An 18013-nucleotide genomic window follows, 5' to 3' on the forward strand; every position below is an offset into this window, starting at 1 on the left:
TGCTGCCTGTCCAGTAAAGTGGAGGTGTGACTGTCAGGGGCCGGCAGCAGAAGAGGACAGCATGGCTTGCCTGCTGTAAGCAGCTAGGGACACAGCCAGTGGGTCCCCAGTGAGAGAGCTCTGTCTTGCGGGCTCAGTGCAGGGCGGAGGGGCATGATTACCTGAAGGCAAGGGTTCTAGAGGGTGAGCATGCGATCTACGGGCAGTACCTCCGCCAAGTGGGGCCCAGATGACCCGGCGGATGGCCTGCACCCAGTCCTCCATGTCACGTTGGGAGCTGGCCATGAGCAGAAGCGCCTCGGGGTTGGCCGGCACCTTCTCCCGCTCCCCGGTACCACCTGCAAGACAGGGAGACACAGGCTTACTGCAAGGACCCCCGTGCGGACACCGGGGCTCACACTCCCACAGCACTGTCCACCCCAACGCCAGTTAGCCTGTTCTTCCCTGCCCTGTGAGAAGGCCGCCTCTCCCAAACCTGTCGGCAATGGCCAAGCTTCTGGTTCCGTTTTGGCAGCCCCCTCCCACCCGCCGCCACTCCTTTCACACCCCACACGTGTATCTTTGGGGCCCTTGTAGGTTTCCACCTAGTTACATTTCCGCATCAAAACAGAAATCATTAGAAGCATGCCCAGGCACTATTAGGGAAAGAGCATTCACATCGGTGGCCAGCTGGGAGAAGTTCAGAACCCAGAGTAGTCTATGTATTTTGTTCTGCATCAGCTTTACGCCTCTTCCGCGCAAAGTGCAACATCACTATGCTTTTAACGTCCGCTCTGACATTACAGGCCTCCTTCCCCAGCCTGGAAAGGAGGCCTGATTCTCCACAAGCAGTAACATTACGGAGGCCTGCTGTCAAACCAGGATGGAGCAAAACGCTCTAGAATTCCCCACCCGTCCCCACTCGCAGCTAGACATTGGAAGGATGGGAAAGTTCAGACAGATGTCATTAAATTTTCCCTGCTGTAGCTCCAGCGGTTCTCACGTTTTCATGTATAAATGAACTCATCTTTAGGGTGTACACAAAAACCATTTATACTGAACTTCATCTAAAGGCTTTTCAAGAATGATCTTGTCTTCGTTCATCCCCAACATCCTGCAATATGTAACTCACCCAAGTACTAGCCTCTGGTCCCAGAGCCACCGACCCTGAGCAGGACTGTCTGCAGGTGGGGTGTGAGTCCCAGGGTCCTGGGTTCTTGAGGGGGTGGGGTGGCAATGAGGGAGAACCGTGAGACCCAGGACACCCCCTTGCTAGAGCCTGCAGCCCTGGGATGGAGACAGGAGCAAGTGCTTCCTAAGTGCGTGGTACCTGCCCGGGACTCTTCTAGAAGCTGCAGACACTTAAGTGGACAAAACCGTCCTCCTGGGATTCTTTAATCTTCACAAAGACTGTGTGGCGGGAGGTGCCGTTACTTTCCGCAGTTTCCTCAGTCAAGGAAACTGAGGCACAGAGTGCTTAAGGAACTTGCTTGAACTCACACAGCTACTACGTGGTAGAGGCTGGGATTCAAAGTCCCCTGCTCTGGGCTCTGACCCACCCCATGCTCTTGTCACCCCTCAAAGAGAAGGCAGCCTGGTGGGATCAGTCTGACAGTGGTCCCAGCAAGGCCGCCAAGGGCCAGGAAACGGAGCAGAGTACTCTGAGAGCTGGAGCACAGGGTGGGGTGTGTCCTCACTGAGGGGGCACCTGAGCAGGGCCAGTAGTCTGGACAGGCCTGTGAGGCCCAAAGTTCAGGAGGGTGATGAGCAAGGAGACAAGCGTGTCGGGACCCCAGGATGACTTCTGGAGCCCTCACCACACACACAAGCCCTGCTCCTTGGGAGCCCGTGCAGCCGCTGGGAAGCAGGGCGGTGGAGGTGGAGGGGAAGGGAGTCAGGGGGCAGAGGCGGCAGAGCCCGAAGCCAGACAAGTGTGTGTGCACCTGCGGGAAGCAAAGTCTGCACCGTGGCCCGGTGGCTGCCATGGTCATTCGTGGGGTGTGAGCACTGCCACAGAGGCGGGGAGAGTCGGAGCGGGAGGAGGAAGCCTGATGCCTCCAGGAAGCTTTGCTACATAAGCTTCTCTGAACCAGTGTCTCAACATGGCTCAGAAGAAGATTTAGGACTCCAAGAATTTGTTATAGTTACTTGCTTATCCTAAATACTCTTTTTTTATTTTTATTTATTTTTATTTATCTAATATAATTTGTTGTCAAATTGGTTTCCGTACAACACCAGTGCTCATCCCAACAGGTGCCCTCCTCACTGCCCATCACCCACTTTCCCCTCTCCCCCACTCCCCATCAACCCTCAGTTTGTTCTCAGTATTTAAGAGTCTCTTATGGTTTGCCTCCTTCCCTCTCTGTAAGTTCCCCCTCTTCCTCTCCCCCATGGTCTTCTGTTAAGTTTCTCAGGATCCACAGAAGAGTGAAAACATATGGTATCTGTCTTTCTCTGTAGGACTTATTTCACTTAGCATCACACTCTCCAGTTCCATCCACGTTGCTACAAAAGGCCATATTTCATTCTTTTTCATTGCCAAGTAGTATTCCATTATATATATAAACCACATCTTCTTTATCCATTCGTCAGTTGATGAACATTTAGGCTCTTTCCATAACTTGGCTATTGTTGAAAGCGCTGCTATAAACATTGGGGTACAAGTGCCCCTATGCATCAGTACTCCTGTATCCCTTGGGTAAATTCCCAGCAGTGCTATTGCTGGGTCATAGGGTAGATCTATTTTTAATTTTTTGAGGAACCTCCACACTGTTTTCCAGAGCGGCTGCACCAGTTTGCATTCCCACCAACAGGGCAAGAGGATTCCTGTTTCTCCACATCCTCGCCAGCATCTGTAGTCTCCTCATTTATTAATTTTAGCCACTCTGACTGGCATGAGGTGGTATCTCAGTGTGGTTTTGATTTGTATTTCCCTGATGAGGAGCGACGTTGAGCATCTTTTCATGTCTGTTGGCCATCTGGATGCCTTCTTTAGAAAAGTGTCTATTCATGTTTTCTGCCCATTTCTTCACTGGATTATTTGTTTTTCAGGTGTGGAGTCTGGTGAGTTCTTTATAGATTTTGGATACTAGCCCTTTGTCTGATATGTCATTTGCAAATATCTTTTCCCAATCTGTCGGATGCCTTTCAGTTTTGTTGATTGTTTGCTTTGCAGTGCAGAAGCTTTTTACCTTGATGAGGTCCCAATAGTTCATTTTTGCTTTTAATTCCCTTGCCTTTGGAGATGTGTCAAGTAAGAAATTGCTGCGGCTGAGGTCAGAGAGGTTTTTTCCTGCTTTCTCCTCTAGGGTTTTGATGGTTTCCTGTCTCACATTCAGGTCCTTCATCCATTTTGAGTTTATTTTTGTGAACGGTGTAAGAAAGTGGTCTAGTTTCATTCTTCTGCATGTGGCTGTCCAGTTCTCCCAGCACCATTTGCTAAAGAGATTGTCTTTTTTCCAGTGGATATTCTTTCTTGCTTTGTCAAAGATGAGTTGGCCATACATTTGTACATTTTTTCCTTATTGAGTTTTGAGAGTTCTTTACATATTCTGGATACAAGTCTTGTATCAGATATATGCTCTGCAAGTATTTCTCCCTGTCTGTGCCTTTTCTTTTCATTCTCTTAAGAGTGTATTTAGAAAAGAAGTTTTTAATTTTAGTGAAGCCCAATTTACCAATGTTTTTCTTTTACTGAGTGTGCTTCTCTAAGAAATCTTTGCTCAACCCAAGGTCATAAAAGTTTTCCCCTAGAAGTTTCGTGGTTTTAGGACTTACATTTAGGTCTATGAGTTAATAATGTCTGAATTTGGTGCAAGGTATGGATTGAACTTCATTCTTTTTAAGTAGGCCTCACACCTAGTACGGAGCCCAACACAGGGCTTGAACTCACAACCTTGAGATCAAGACCTGAGCCGAAATCAAGAGTCGGCCGCTTAACTGACAGACAGAGCCACCCGGGTGTCCCATATCTGGTATATTTTGTATCTCATGCATTGTAGGTTTGAGCTCTAGAAGTTTGATTTGGGGTCTTTTCAAAAATATCTTTCACGTCTCTACTTAACTTTCTGAACCTACTGGAATACAGGTATAAAAACTGTTTTACCGTCTCCGTCTGCTAATTTTAATACTGTCATTTCTAGGCTGGTGTCAGTGGATTGATTTTTCTCCTCATTGTGGGTCCTGTTTTCTTGATTCTTTGCATGCCTGATATTTTTTATTCGGTGCCAGACATTGTGATTCCTAAATCGTTGGGTGCTGAACATTTCTGTATTCCTCTAAAAACACTTGAGTCCCTTCTGGAATGAAGTTAGGTTACTTGGAACGAGTTTGATCCTCATAGATTTTGCTTCTAAGGTTTCTTAGGTGGGTCCAGGACACTCAGGATGAGCCAATTCTTCCCCACTGCTAAGGGAATACCCTTCCGTGTTTCCTATGCAATGCCCCATGAGTCATGAGGTTTTCCAGGATGGTAGATGTAACAGGAACTATTCCCTGCCCTGTGTTAGAGGGGATGCTGTTGCCTGGAATCCTTCCTGGTGGTCCCCTCCTCGGGTTCAGGTCATGTCCTCACTGTACATGGTGATGCGTTCTCAAGGAGTTTTCTCTCTGAGCAGCTCTTTCCTCCTGGGTATCCCATCCGAAAACTCTAGATGCTTTGGTCTCTCCATCCCTAAGCTCTGTCTCCTTAATGCATGGAGTACAAGGGGTTCCACCTGGGGTTCCCCTTTCTGCGGCACAGCCTGGAACTTTCTCCAGCTGGGGCACGTGTAGACCTTACCTCATTTGTTTCCCGTCTTTTGGGGGTCACAGTCCTTCACTGCCACTGTTCAGTATCTTCAAAACTGTTTCAGGTTACTCGTCCCTTTTTTGTGGGGAGGGAGTTGTTTTAGGTGAGAGAGCAAACTAGTCCCTGTTGTTCCATTGTATCCAGAAACGAAGTCCCGCTACCACTTTTAATGACCCGCTATGTGTACAACACTGTGCAAGAAGCTTAACACACACGGCCACACCTAGTCCTCATAAATACCATAGGAAGGAGTGTTACTGACCCCATTTTACAGATGAATAAATGGATGCTCTGAGAAGTTAAACATTTAGCTCACAAACAAACAAGTGGAGAGGCCAGGATTCAAACCAAGGTTGGTTCGACGATACACGCATTCTCTATTTATAATATAAAACCTCCTCTCTGGCAGCCGAGGGGAGTGCAAGGAAGGTGAAACAGGCCATTAAAGCAAACTCTGGCATTTTCTACGGCATTCAATCGTTTATGCTTACTTTTTCCTCTGCTACTTAGGAAAAGAGTCGTATTAGCTTTAGTTTAAAAAAAAAAAAAGTCCTAACAGCCAATTATTTCAGGAAGAAACTCATGATGAAGGCTGAGGGTCTCTTGTTACTGTTTTTGGTTTTCCCCTTTCCTTTTTTAAAACCAGACTGTGTGGCCATTGTGTTTCCATCCCATCCTGACACGTCACAGGCCTCTGAGGCCTTCTAGAATGGTGCTTAGAGCCCAACCTGGGGTCAACCCTCAGCTCCCCCAGGGGGAGCACCGTGACTTAACTTTGCCAAGCTCAGAGTCCCACACCTGTAGGGTGAAGAAAATGAAGGTAGCTACCCTTTCGGGAGAAGGACATTGAGATACCTCCCTGGCTTAGCACCTGGCACCTAACAAGCTCTTTAAATGTTCACTTAAAAAAAAACGTTCATTATTTATTTTTGGGAGAGAGAGCATGAGCAGGGGAGGGGCAGAGAGAGGGGGGAGGATACAGGATCCAAAGAGGGCTCTGCCCTGACAGCACAGAGCCTGATGGGGGGCTTGAACTCACAAACCGCAAGATCATGACCGGAGCCAAAGTCGGACGCTGAACCGACTGAGCCACCCAGGCGCCCCTAAAGGTTCACTTTTATTATCATATTCAATTAATTCAATAATTAATTCAATGAATTCAATTAATACAATAGAAAGCAGAATTTTCCCACCTCAGCACTACTGATGTTTGGGGCCAGATAATTCTTCCTGGGGGGTGGTGACGAGCTGTCTTGTGCACAGCAGGATGTTTAGCATCATCCCTGGCCTCCACCCACTAGATGCCTGTAGCAGCCTGTCCCTGTCTCCCAGGCTGACCACCAAGAAAGTCTCCATATATTGCCAAATGTCCCTTGGGGGGCAAAACTGCCCCCAGTTAAGAATCAGATATATAACAACCAGATACATACTTCCTATGAGTCTAAATGTCTTTTACAATTCTACAATCATGTGATGTCCCATGGGCACAGCATGGCTTCTCTGAAAATCATCAGGACCTCATCTATCACACCAGCCTCCTCTTGTGTTCCCATCTCAGTGCTGGGCATTCAGGTACCCCAGGCAGAAACTTGGGGTCACCTGGCCTTTCCCCCACCTTGTCCCCACACTGACCCAGTTTCCTCTGGTGGGCTCATCTAGTCTCAAGACTCTATGTGATGACCATGCCATCCCTATGCTGACGACTTCCAAGTTCACTGTCCCCTGCCCTCCAGACCCACTCTCCACTGCCTGCCCCACAGCTCCGCCGGGACGTCTCCAGGCAGCACGCCCTTAGCAGGTATGAAATCCACCTCTGGATCTGCCCCACCCTCCCCTTCTCCGATGAGGGCGACTCCCTCTTCTAGCTACTCAAGTGGCAACCAAATGCATCTTCAGGTCTGCTCTCTCTCGTGTCACATCCATTCCTATCAGTAAGTTCCACTGATTCCTCCTTCAAAAGATCTTCAAACTCTGACCGCCTTTCACTGTTCCACCTGGTCCCAGCCACCATCCTCTGTCATCCAGATTACTGGCGTGCTCCCTAGGCCCTCGCCTGCCCCTACAATCTGTTCTCAATATGGCGGCCACAGTGGCCCAGTAAGACCTAAACCAGCTCACGCACCTCTGCTCAAAGCAAAAACCGCCCCTCTCAGCAGAGTCCTTACAATGATCTTCCAGGCTGCTCACCCTCTATCCCCCATCCTGCTCCAGGCCCCCAGCCCTCCTGCTACTCCTGATTTCATGGCTGCTCTCCTCTTTGTTCTAGGCCATTCCTCCAACCACCAGGCACATCCTTGCCTGAAGGTCTTTGCTCCTGCCCTTGCTGTTGCCCGAGAAGCTGTTCTCCCAGACACTCCCTCACCTCCTTGAGGTCTTTCCTCAAATGTGGCCTTCTTGGGGAATCTTTCCCAACAACTCTATGTAAACGTCATCATCCACTACAACCCATGCCCCTTCCTGTCCTTACTTTTTCCACAGCACTTATCACAATGCAGCACACACACAGTTTACATGTTTATACGATAGGCTTATTTATACTGTTTATTTTTGGCCCACCCCACCTCGTCTATCTGGTAAGCAACTCCAGCACACCAAGCAGTGCCTGGCACGGGGAGGGCACGCACGGAATCTGGGATGAATGGATGGCTAACTGCAGCCGCAGCAGAACCAAGGGGCACGTACAAGGCACTCGCTTTGAGGCAGGCGTGATGTTAACGAACGGGTGAGCATCACAAGTTTGAACACTCACAAAGGAAGTGGTGTCATTATCCCCATCGGACAGGAAAGGAAACTGAGGCCCAGAGACGGTGAGAAACACATCCAAGCTGTAAAACCAGTGAACTAGGACCCTAGGCAGACTAGTTCCTAACCCTGTCCCCACTTTGCTCAAGGGACCGGCCTTAGGTGACCCAGCCAGGACCCCAACCCAGCTTTTCTTATTCCCACTTGGGCTTTCTTCCCCTCTGAGCTCCTGAATTTAAGAATTTCCTTTTGTGCTGGAGTCTCCTTTTCCACCCATGCAAGGGGGGCTTTGGGGGAAAGGTGGTAACCCCAAAATGCAGCATATTCTGGCACAGGATCCAGAACAGGAACCCACCATCTCTCAACGTTTCTGTACAAAAACTTTTATAACAAAAAGAAAAAAGATTAAATGTTATTTATGAAAGCATTTTGTAAACCACGGTAGCCCATGGGACTCATTCTAGGACATTCAGGTGGAAAAACTGTCATTCTGATGTAATTAATCAAATACTATCTGTATTAGGCCGGGAGTTATGGAAAAATTGTTTAAAAAATAAAAGAAGTCACTATTTAAAGGTAATAGTAACTGCAATATAGGACTTGTCACAGGACCCACTGTCATTCTACTGGCAGCCCAGGGGAGTGGGGAGCCCCAGGGAAGCCCCAACTGATGGATTCCCAGGGTTGGAGGCCAAGTGTAGGAATATAGCTGGAAATACCGTCTGAGACGGTGTGGTCCAGTGGAAACATAATGAAAGCCACATGTACATTTTTAAACGTGTTGGCAGCTACATTGAAAAAGGTGCAAAGAAACAGGTGAAATTATTTTGAATAATATATTTCACTTATCCCAGTACCTCCAAAAGAGTACCATTCATTTAAACCTGTAATTGACAACTTTAATGTATTTTTTATACCAAGCCTTCAAAACCCAGTGTATATTTTGTACAAAGAGCACATCCAGACCAGCCACGTTTCAAGTGCTCGGTAGCCAGATGTGCTGGTGGCTACAGGACAGCTTTGAGGCAGCCTAGACTGGGGCTGGAAGGAGGGGAGAAGAGCCACCCTCAGACTTGCTGAGACTGTTGTGGGGGACAGCTCTGAGCTATGCCTTCCAGCCAGCTGGGCTTTTCTGCAGTCTCCAAGGGCTGCCTCCCTGCCCATCCCAGCCAGACCACACCAGGCTGACTCCGAACTCGGGTCCAAGCTGCCCTCAGGATCCTGTCCTCGTCTCCGCTCATTTCTCTTGACCTCTTGACCCACGTGGAGTCATCAAAGGCCTCTTGCCCTTCAAGGGTTAATCACCCCTGGCCTACTGGCCCCACAACCTGCTCTTGACCCTGGCTGCCCACTTACCCCAGGGCTGACGCCTGCTCCTCTTCAGATACCTGGCTGGCCAGAAGGGCATGGTGTGGCCGGAGGAGTGACTGCTAGACACGGCCAAGCCAGGGACTGAGGCCAGGCGGCTCCGCGTGCAGGAGGTGAGGCTGCCTGTGCGCTCTGCTCAGAAGGCACTGGGCCAGGACCTTTTTGTCTCCTTTGGGGAAGTTCCACACTTCTCAGGGCCCCAAAGCTAGGACTGTCCCGGGCGGGGGCGGGGCGAGGAGGCAAGAGCCAGATCCCCCAGGGGGCCCTCCCGCTGGGTGCAGGGTCTGGTCTGCTAGTTTCTACCAGCGGAAATCCCTTCAGCCACCGTGAGCGCTCCCTCCCCTGCATTCCTGCCGGGCGCACAGCACGGGCTCTGGCCCGCCACTGGGGCTGTCCTGTCCCCCAGCTTGCTAGGTGCTGAGAGCACAGGGCTGGACGTCCAGCCCCATCCACTCTGTGCCTCAGGGTCCTTTCCAAGCGGAGCCTGGGAAAGCCCACCTCAGTAGGTTGGTGGGGGCTCAATGAATCCATGGGAGAAGCCCGAGTAATATTAAGTCACCACTGGCCACATAATCTTTCAGGTTCCATTTCTTCATCAGCAAAATGAAGCCAATAATGGGATCTGCCTGGCGAGGTTCTGGTGGGGACTGAATGAGACCAGGAAACCATAAGTCACCAGTATCCCTGCAACAGCCGGGGAAGCCAGAGCCCGGGGCGCTTCCAAGGGCTCAGGGCCACCCAGCTGGGATCTGGCACAGCCAGGACTTGAACTTAGCTGTTTGGGACTCTTTCCATGACATCAGCTTCCATCCTTATGGTGTCTCCACCACCCTTGATACAAAAAGAGCTGGAGACAGGGGCACCTGGGTGGCTCGGTCAGTTAAGCCTCAGACTCTTTTTTTTTTTTTTAATGTCTGTTTATTTTTGAGAGGAACAGAGTACGAGTGGGGGAGGGGCAGGGAGAGGGAGACACAAAACCCGAAGCGGGCTCCTGGCCGAGCCTGTCAGCACAGGGCCCCCTTGGGACCCTCCATCTCCCTCTCTCTGCCCCCTCCCACCCCCAAAAATAAATACTTAAAAAAAGAGAGCTGGAGACAGCCCTCTTGCCCAACCTGGCCATCCCTCCTGCACTACTCATTCCTTCCAGGACAGTGTCAGAACCTCGACCACGGGGAAACTCTGAAGTGATTTCCTAAAGGGCTGGGGCAGGCAGCGGGCACTAAACTCTGGTGAAAGCCTATGCTGGTGTCGATGCCACCTGTTTATTTGCCCATCTTCCCCATTTGTCCATCTGTCCGTCCATCCATCCAACCATCCATCCCTTCAACAAAGAAAAACAGCCAATTAAAAACAAAGCACATCTGCTTAAAACTCTTCAGGGGGCCTACGGTTCTTGGGATATAATCCAGCTGTGCTGTGACCTTGGGGTCCCAGGCTCCATGACCACACGTCCACCTACTTGCCCACCCTTACTGCTATCAGCCATTTGGGCCCCCTTTCTCTTTCCTCAGACTCACTCTCTTCCAACTACAACCTAGTGCTCAGTGCTGGGTATTCTCCCAGCTCCCTGCATGGCCAGCTTCCTCACACCTTCAGACCTCAGCTCAGACTTCAATTTAGAGAAACCCTCCCTGGGTGAGAACCCCTGTCAAGTAACTGTCCCTCCTACCCAATCACTGTCATGCTCTTTTCTCTCCAGGGTTTGTCACATGGGGAAATTAGCCTATTTATGTGTATACGTGTTTACTGGGTCTCTGCTAAAGGATGTAAGTTTCAGGAAAGCGGGGCTTGCCTCCCTTGGTCTGGCTGGTATCTCCCAGGACTGGTTCAGAGTCTCGAAAAGGGTGGCAGTGGTCACCGTGGGGACACCTGGAAAGCTCTGTGGAAGTGACAGGCAATCTCTCTTAGTACAACATCCAAGTTTGATTGGTTGTTTACAGTGTTCTGGGCACAGTTTCTACAAACTGCCCATTTTAACTCAATGTTTCAGCTTCACAATGACCCTAAATGGTGGTACAATGAGCACACCCACTTTGCAGATGAGAAAACAGTGGCTGAGTCATTTGTCGGAGGTCACATGACTGAGTGCAGCTTCCCAAATGGCCCTGGTCAGCAAGGGGAAACTGCATGTTAACTGGTCCCCTAAAGTGTTGGCCAATCACACCCCACTCCTGCAGGCTGAGGGTCTGAACCCAAGCAATCTGGCTGCCCTTTGTCCTCCTGGTCCCATCCCTGTGGTGAGCATCCTCTAAGTCCCCAGTGAATGAACCCTGCTTCCTGGCATCACACCCTCTTCAATGTGGGCTGAACCTAGTAACTTGTTTTCAGTAAGTAGAAAGGGCAAAAGGTGATAGAGGTCACCTCTGGGATTAGCTTCCAAAGACACTGAGGCTTGTGTCTTGTGTGCCCTCTATGGCAGCAGACCTCAGCCAGGGATGACAGCTCACCTCTGCATTTCTAGAAAGCTGTTTTATTATCCTACCTGGGAGAGAAAAAAGAGACCAGGGAGGGTAGAGGGACCGAGTAAACAGGGTACTGAAAGCTGGGGAGGGGGCATCTAAACACTCACCCTCCCCACGGTGCTCTATCACCGGGGCAGCACTGCCCAGGGAGCCCCAGCTCTGTCACCATCTGTCGCTGGGGAAACGATGCCAGCCCAGGGGGGCAGGAGTGGTGGAAGGTAGCACAACAGGGGGTGTGCCGGGGAGTGGCGCAAAGACTTGGGTCCCCATGGTTCCTTTAGGGCTCTCTTAAATCTGTTTCTCCAAGGAGAAACTTTAGAAGGCACTTGACAATATTTAACATCCATTTTGATGGGAATCTTCCATGAAATAAAAATAGATAGATCCTTCTTCAACATAGATATACCAAAGCCAACACTGCGTTTAGTGGAGAGACACTAGCAGCGTTCCCATCAAGGCCAGGGACAATCCCAGCAGGCCCCCCATCAGCACTGGTATTTAATGTTCTCCTGGAAGTCTTCTGCAGTGCAATTAGATCAGAAAAAGAACATAAAACAATAAAAGCTGGAGGGAAGGGTACAGTGTTATTATTGCTCTTGTTGTTTATATAGAGAGAAAACCAAAGCCAGTGGACTGAAAAATGATGGGAGGCAGTAAGAGAACACAGTAAGGTGTCCAGACGCAAAATTAATAGACAGAGATCCCAAGCTATTTATACACGAGAAGAAACAGAAATACCATTGCGTAAGTAGGAAAACCCACATAACAGAATACCAGTTCACCCTAATTTAGTCTATACATTTAACACAAGAAAATACTAATAGCATTTTTTTAAATACAACAAGTTGATTCTAAAGTTCGTAACAAAAACAGCAAATGCATTTAAAAAAAAATAGAGAGAGACCAATTTATTAAACTGTAGTCAAGTATCCCGCTGTACAAGAAGTAAAACGAGGGAGGTAACACAGGACGTGAGCAGAGACAGACTCCAGAACATATCGGACTTTGGAAACGACAAGTTATTTCAAATGGGCCAGTAGAAGACGTTATGTAAGAAATGGAAAAGAGACAAATGGATAGCCACCTGGAAAGATATTTTCCAATGGATCCTTGTATCACACCTATCACAAAATAAAAATTCACCACGGATCGAAGATTTCAAGATGAAACATGAAGCCAGAGATGCACCAGTATCAACAGTGGGAGGAATTTCCGTACGACCTCGAAACTGGGGAAGCCCTTTCTGAATATGACACAAACACCAGAGACCACACAAAAAAATTTCACTCCATATAAGTTAAAAATATTTGCATGGCAAAGAAAAGAAAGTAAAAAGACAGTGACAACAGGAGGGGAGTGGGATATACAGTCTTCACTTGGGATGCTCTGCGGGTATTAAAAAGAATGAGGACGTGCTTCATGCCCAGATTTGGAATGTTCTCTGCTAGATACAGGGAGGTGAAAAATGCAATGATACGTGACCATGTTTGCATAGGACGGGCGGAGAGAAGAGTGGAAGAGATACTTATTTGTTTGAATGTGTGCAAAATATCTCTGGAAGGAGCCAGAAGATACTGGGAGCAGTGGCTTTTCTGGGGAGGGAAGTGGGTAGCACAGAGAGACTGGCTTTCCACCCTTTGAAATTTGAACCACATTCCCTATCTTAAAAACCGAATGACGGGCATCTGGGTGGCTCAGCCAGTTAAGCGTCTGACTCTCGGTTTTGGCTCACGTCATGATCTCACAGGTTTGTGAGTTCTAGCCCTGAGTCGGGCTCTGAGCTGGCAGTGCGGAGCCTGCTTGGGATTCTCTCTCTCTCCCTCTCTCTGTGCCACTCCCCTTCCTCAAAATAATAAATTAAAAACCAATTAAAATAAATAAAAGCTAAATGACACTAGTATCTACCATAAAGGGACAAGTGAAAGAAACCTCACCTCATCTGTGGGCAGTGGGGGCGCTGAGGGGTGGGCCGCAGGCTGTGCATTCAGCAGGGAATCGGCCAAGGTGGGCCTACGGGCACCTGGGAGTCACTCAGAGCCGGGCACCAGCTCACCAAGGGGTGGGAGTGGCTTGCAGCTGGAGGTACTGAGCTGAGGGGGTCTTTTACAGTGTTGGCAGGAGTAGATTTTTGTATCTCTTTGGGGGAATAGTTTGACAATATCTATCAAATTTTAAACGGCCCAGCAATCCTTTCCAGGGAATTTACTCTGTGGCTAATTTGCACAGGTGCATAAGGAGACAGAGATAATAAACTGGGAACAATGGTCCATCAAGTTACATAAATAATGTACTGATTAAATAAATTATGTACATCCAATAATGTACTGATTAAATAAATTATGTACATCCAATAATGTACTGATTGAATAAATTATGTACGTGGACAAAGGACGAGGAAGCAAACAAAGGAAGGTGGCGGGGTAGGTGGTAGGGGGATAATACATTATCGCATGGAGAAAGCAAAAAGCAGCGTGATGAATATGCTGCCATTTGTGAGAGTCACGTGTGCACACGGGCGTGGTTGTGCGAGCCCATTTCTGCAAGGACAACAGGACACAGGGGCCTGGGAGCTCAGGCAAGGGGCTCAGGAACAGAGAAGCTTACTTCTCACTCTGGACTCTGAAGTGTGTGTGTGTGTGTGTGTGTGTGTGTGCGCGCGCGCGCGCGTGCGTGTGGGTGTATTACTGTGGACACAGATTGCTTTTCTTGAATGAAGATTGTTCCTTTTTATTGTTAAGGGAGGTGGTTGGTAGCTCCTGTGTTTGGCCCCGGAGAAGTTAGACCTGCCTGTGCTTTGAGCACTTTTCTTTCTTTAAAGATTTTAAGTCGGGGTGCCTGGGTGGCTCAGTCGGTTAAGCGTTCAGTTTCAGCTCAAGTCTGATCTCACCGTTCGTGAGTTCAAGCCCCACCTCAGGCTCTGTGCTGATACCTTAGAGCCTGGAGACTGCTTCAGATTCTGTGTCTCCCCCTCCCTCTGGCCCTCTCCCGTTCACACTCTGAGTCTCTCTCTCTCAAAAATAAATAAACATTAAAAAAAAAAAAAAAGATTTTAAGTCACCTCTATGCCCACTGTGGGGCTTGAACCCAGAACCCTGAGATCAAGAGTCGCATGCTCCACTGACTGAGCCAGCCAGGTACCCCTTGAATACTTTTGATTAAGGAAAATGCCCCAAATAGCCTCCAAATGGTTTGAGTTCCAACTTCCCCTCTCGCCAGCTCATCCCACGGTGGAGTTTCATTTCTCAAAACCAGAGTGTCCCTGGGAAATCTTTTGTGGTTCTGGGGATATTGGGGTTTTTAGGGAATCCATACTGACCTCACCCCAGGCAGCACCCGTGGGAGAATTGGGAGTGTGATCTCTCTCACGGGGACAATTGCACAAGTGAGGGAAGAATGTGGGGCGGGCCATAGGGTCCTCTCTGAAATCCAAGTCAAGCCTCTCCCTTCCCTGGTAGGAATTTGAGACCACAGCCTCTCTCCTCTGCCATCAGGATGTGCCCCCAGCTCACTGCTTCCCACTGGGGCTCCTCTGTGATCAGCTGAGAGTACCTTTCCAGTCCACCCAGCTGCTCTCCCATCTCAGCAGCCACTCCTGGGGCTCTGCCCTACTTCTTGTTCCTGGGATATACCAAGCCCTTCATGCCTCACTGTCTTTGCACATGCTATTCCCTCTTTTTGGGACACCTTTCCACTTGGCCCATTTGGTAAACTCCTACTCATTCATCAAAACCCAGCTCAAATATCCCCTTCTCCTTCACCTTCCTTAACTGTTCCCCCTCACTCACTCCCAGTTTTCCTTATTCCATTCTCCCTTCCACAAATATATACACATATTTATTTATTTGAGAGAGAGACGGGGAATGTGCATGCACACAAGAGCGAGTGGGGGAGAAGGGCAGAGGGAAAGAATCTTTTTTTTTTTTAAGTTTATTTTTGCGAGAAAGAGACAATGTGAGCGGGGAAGGGGCAGTGAGAGAAGGAGACAGAGGATCCTAAGAGGGCTCTGCACTGACAGCATCAAGTCTGATGTGGGGCTTGAACTCAGGAACTGTGAGATCATGACCTGAGTTGAAGCTGGACACTCAACCAACCAGCCACCCGGGCGCCCCCCAAGAGGCAAAATCTTAAGCAGGCTCCACACTCAGCACAGAGCCCACGACCCTGGGATCATGACCTGAGCCAAAATCAAGAGTCAGATGCTTTAACTGACTGAGCCAACCAGGCTGTTTCTCCCTTGCACAAACGCTTGTTAAAGGTCTACCATGTGGCAAGCACTGTGCCATGCGCTGGGGACACAGCAGGGACAAAACCAAGAGGCCCTGCCTGGTGGGGAAGACTGGCCTGAACCTTTATCATAAACAAATGCAAAAACCACAATCAAAAGCCTAGGAAGGAATCCAGAGGTCTTGGGGATGGGGGCTGAGACCACAGTTTGAGAACTGCTTCCTCAGGGCCACCTGCCACCAACACCTGGGGCGCACCTGGGCTTGGGGCCCAGCCCCGACTCAGCCTGCTCGGGTCCCCGAGCCAGGCCTGAGCAGTAACGCAGCATGGCCAGGACTGGAAAACACCACTGATGGTTAGGCCGGGGTCCCCTGCCCCCCTACCCGCCTTTAAAAATAACTTTCACGGGGAAAAGAAACAAAAGCTAAAAATAGCAACATATTAAAATGGAATATGCCAGTTGCCGAAGGAGACCAAATTCTGCGCTGCCCAAGGGTGGGGGGTTGTGAGGGAAGAGGGGTGGGCCTGACACTTAAAATGGAAAAATGACCTGGAGGGAATAATGGTTGAATTCATTATTCTAAGGGAGGACAAGGGAACTAACATTTATGAAGCACCCATGCTGTGCCAACTTCTGTACCAACCCTTAGATTCCACGTCTCCCAGGTCTCGGTGTAGGGTGCTTCTATAGCTACAGTGTCAGCAGCAAAGGTAAAGAGTCCGGTTCTGTTAATGCCGGTCAAGGCTGGTACCCCTCCCAGCAAATGTGTGCAGGAGACGCTGAGACCATGGTCAAGGTCCCTGACCCTGGGATCTAGCAAGTGATGGAGGCTTGATCTGCACCCAGGACCTCTCCTCGGTCCACACCCAGTCTCCCGTCCCCACCCTCCTGGGCTCCCTTCGAGGCTTCGAGGTATGAGATACATCCAGTGCCTCTCCTACACCTGATAGAACATTGTGCTCCCAGTGGGTGCATCAACACATCCGTGAAATAAGTGACCAAAGCACTGTGGGCTGATACAACGTCAGCAAACTGGTACCTTTGCTACCTCACGTTGCTACGGAATATTTTCCCCCACTAACCCCACATGTCTTAGTCTGTATTCCTCAAAACCAAAGCCTGAGACAAGGGATCGTGTGCTGGTGGGTCTGGGAAGCTACCCCAGGGAGAAGTGCAGGGCAGGGAAGGAACCCGGGAACAGGGGAGAGCCCAGAAGAATGTGGGATCGAGCAGGCTGCTGCTTTAGGGGGCCTGGGGGCTCCATCCTGCTGGCCTGGTCTATACTGACTTACGAAACATGTATCAGAGCTCCCAACCAAGGGACAAAAGGGGAGCAGCTATCCATTGGTTCCAGTCACCCACTGGTCAAGGGTGGTCCCCAGGAGTTTTAACTTCCCTGCCCCCACTTCCCCCACCTTTCCGGAGCTTGGATGGGGAGGCTCTTCCTTTCAAAGAGGCAGCTGATACTTGGGGAGATCCTACAGCAACATCTCTGTGCTTGGCACAGGGATAGTGTGGAGGGGATACCTGGGTGAACAAGACAGGCAATGCCCCACCCCCTGGAGCTTATTTGGGGGGGTGGGGAGGGAAGGGAAGGGGGCCAAAGGACCAGGAAGCAAACAAAGGAAGGAGGCAAGCTCAAATATGGGTCAGGAAAGGCTTGCTTGAGAAGGGGACCCTCGATGGGGCGCCTGGGTGGCTCAGTCGGTTAAGCATCCGACTTCGGCTCAGGTCATGATCTCACAGTCCGTGAGTTCGAGCCCTGTGTCGGGCTCTGTGCTGACAGCTCGGAGCCTGGAGTCTGCTTCAGATTCTGTGTCTCCCCAGATTCTGTGTCCCCCTCTCTCTGACCCTCCTCTGTTCATGCTCTGTCCCTCTCTGTCTCAAAAATAAAGTAAACGTTAAAAAAAAATTTAATAAAAAAAGAGAAGGGGACCCTCGAGCTGAGCACTACATGATGAGAGGGGCTGGCTTTCCTGCACTGATCTGGTCTGGGTACAGAAGGCTCAGGGTGGGCAGCAATTGCAAAGGCCCTGGGGAAGGAAAAGCACTGAGGTCCTTTGGGTGGCTTAGTGTACCCAGGAGGGCAGGAGTTAGTCAGGAGGTACATAGGATGCTGCGGCAGGTACCCAGGGAGAAGACACAATGGTGTAGACCAGGCAGGAAGGGGTGCAGGAGGGACAAAAGCCTAGGTTCAGGTTCAGGTTCAGGATCTGTCTTGGTGTTGGTAGTGACCCAAGAGGAAGTGCAAAACGAGGATCAGCCTCCAGGCACTGGGCCCAATGCTGGGAAGAGGAGGGGGTGTCCTGGGGCGCCTGGGGGGGCTCTGTCGGTTAAGCACCAGACTCGGTTTTGGCTCGTCATGACCTCACGATTTCATGAGGTCAAGCCCCAAGTTGGGCTCTGTGCTGACAGCGTGGAGCCTGCTTAAGATTCTCTCTCCGCGCC

At 49.8% G+C, this 18013-nt stretch overlaps 1 protein-coding gene across 13 annotated transcripts in view; it reads right to left on the reverse strand.

Moving 5' to 3' along the window:
• Positions 1-18013, reverse strand: part of ARHGAP22 (Rho GTPase activating protein 22) — a 176855-nt gene that overhangs the window by 29415 nt on the left and 129427 nt on the right. For 6 of the 13 annotated variants that reach the window (XM_045437981.1, XM_045437970.1, XM_045437971.1 and 3 more), the window contains one exon: positions 162-338. The exons of 2 other annotated variants lie outside the window; for them this stretch is intronic. In XM_045437981.1, the coding sequence (XP_045293937.1) occupies positions 162-338 (177 nt within the window). Of the gene's footprint in view, positions 1-161; positions 339-8866; positions 9019-18013 lie in introns of those variants that run through there. 5 more of the 13 variants (XM_045437972.1, XM_045437973.1, XM_045437983.1 and 2 more) reach the window with 3 other exon arrangements.

This window comes from Leopardus geoffroyi, chromosome D2 (genome assembly GCF_018350155.1).
Source record: "Leopardus geoffroyi isolate Oge1 chromosome D2, O.geoffroyi_Oge1_pat1.0, whole genome shotgun sequence".
Classification (NCBI taxonomy): domain Eukaryota; kingdom Metazoa; phylum Chordata; class Mammalia; order Carnivora; family Felidae; genus Leopardus; species Leopardus geoffroyi.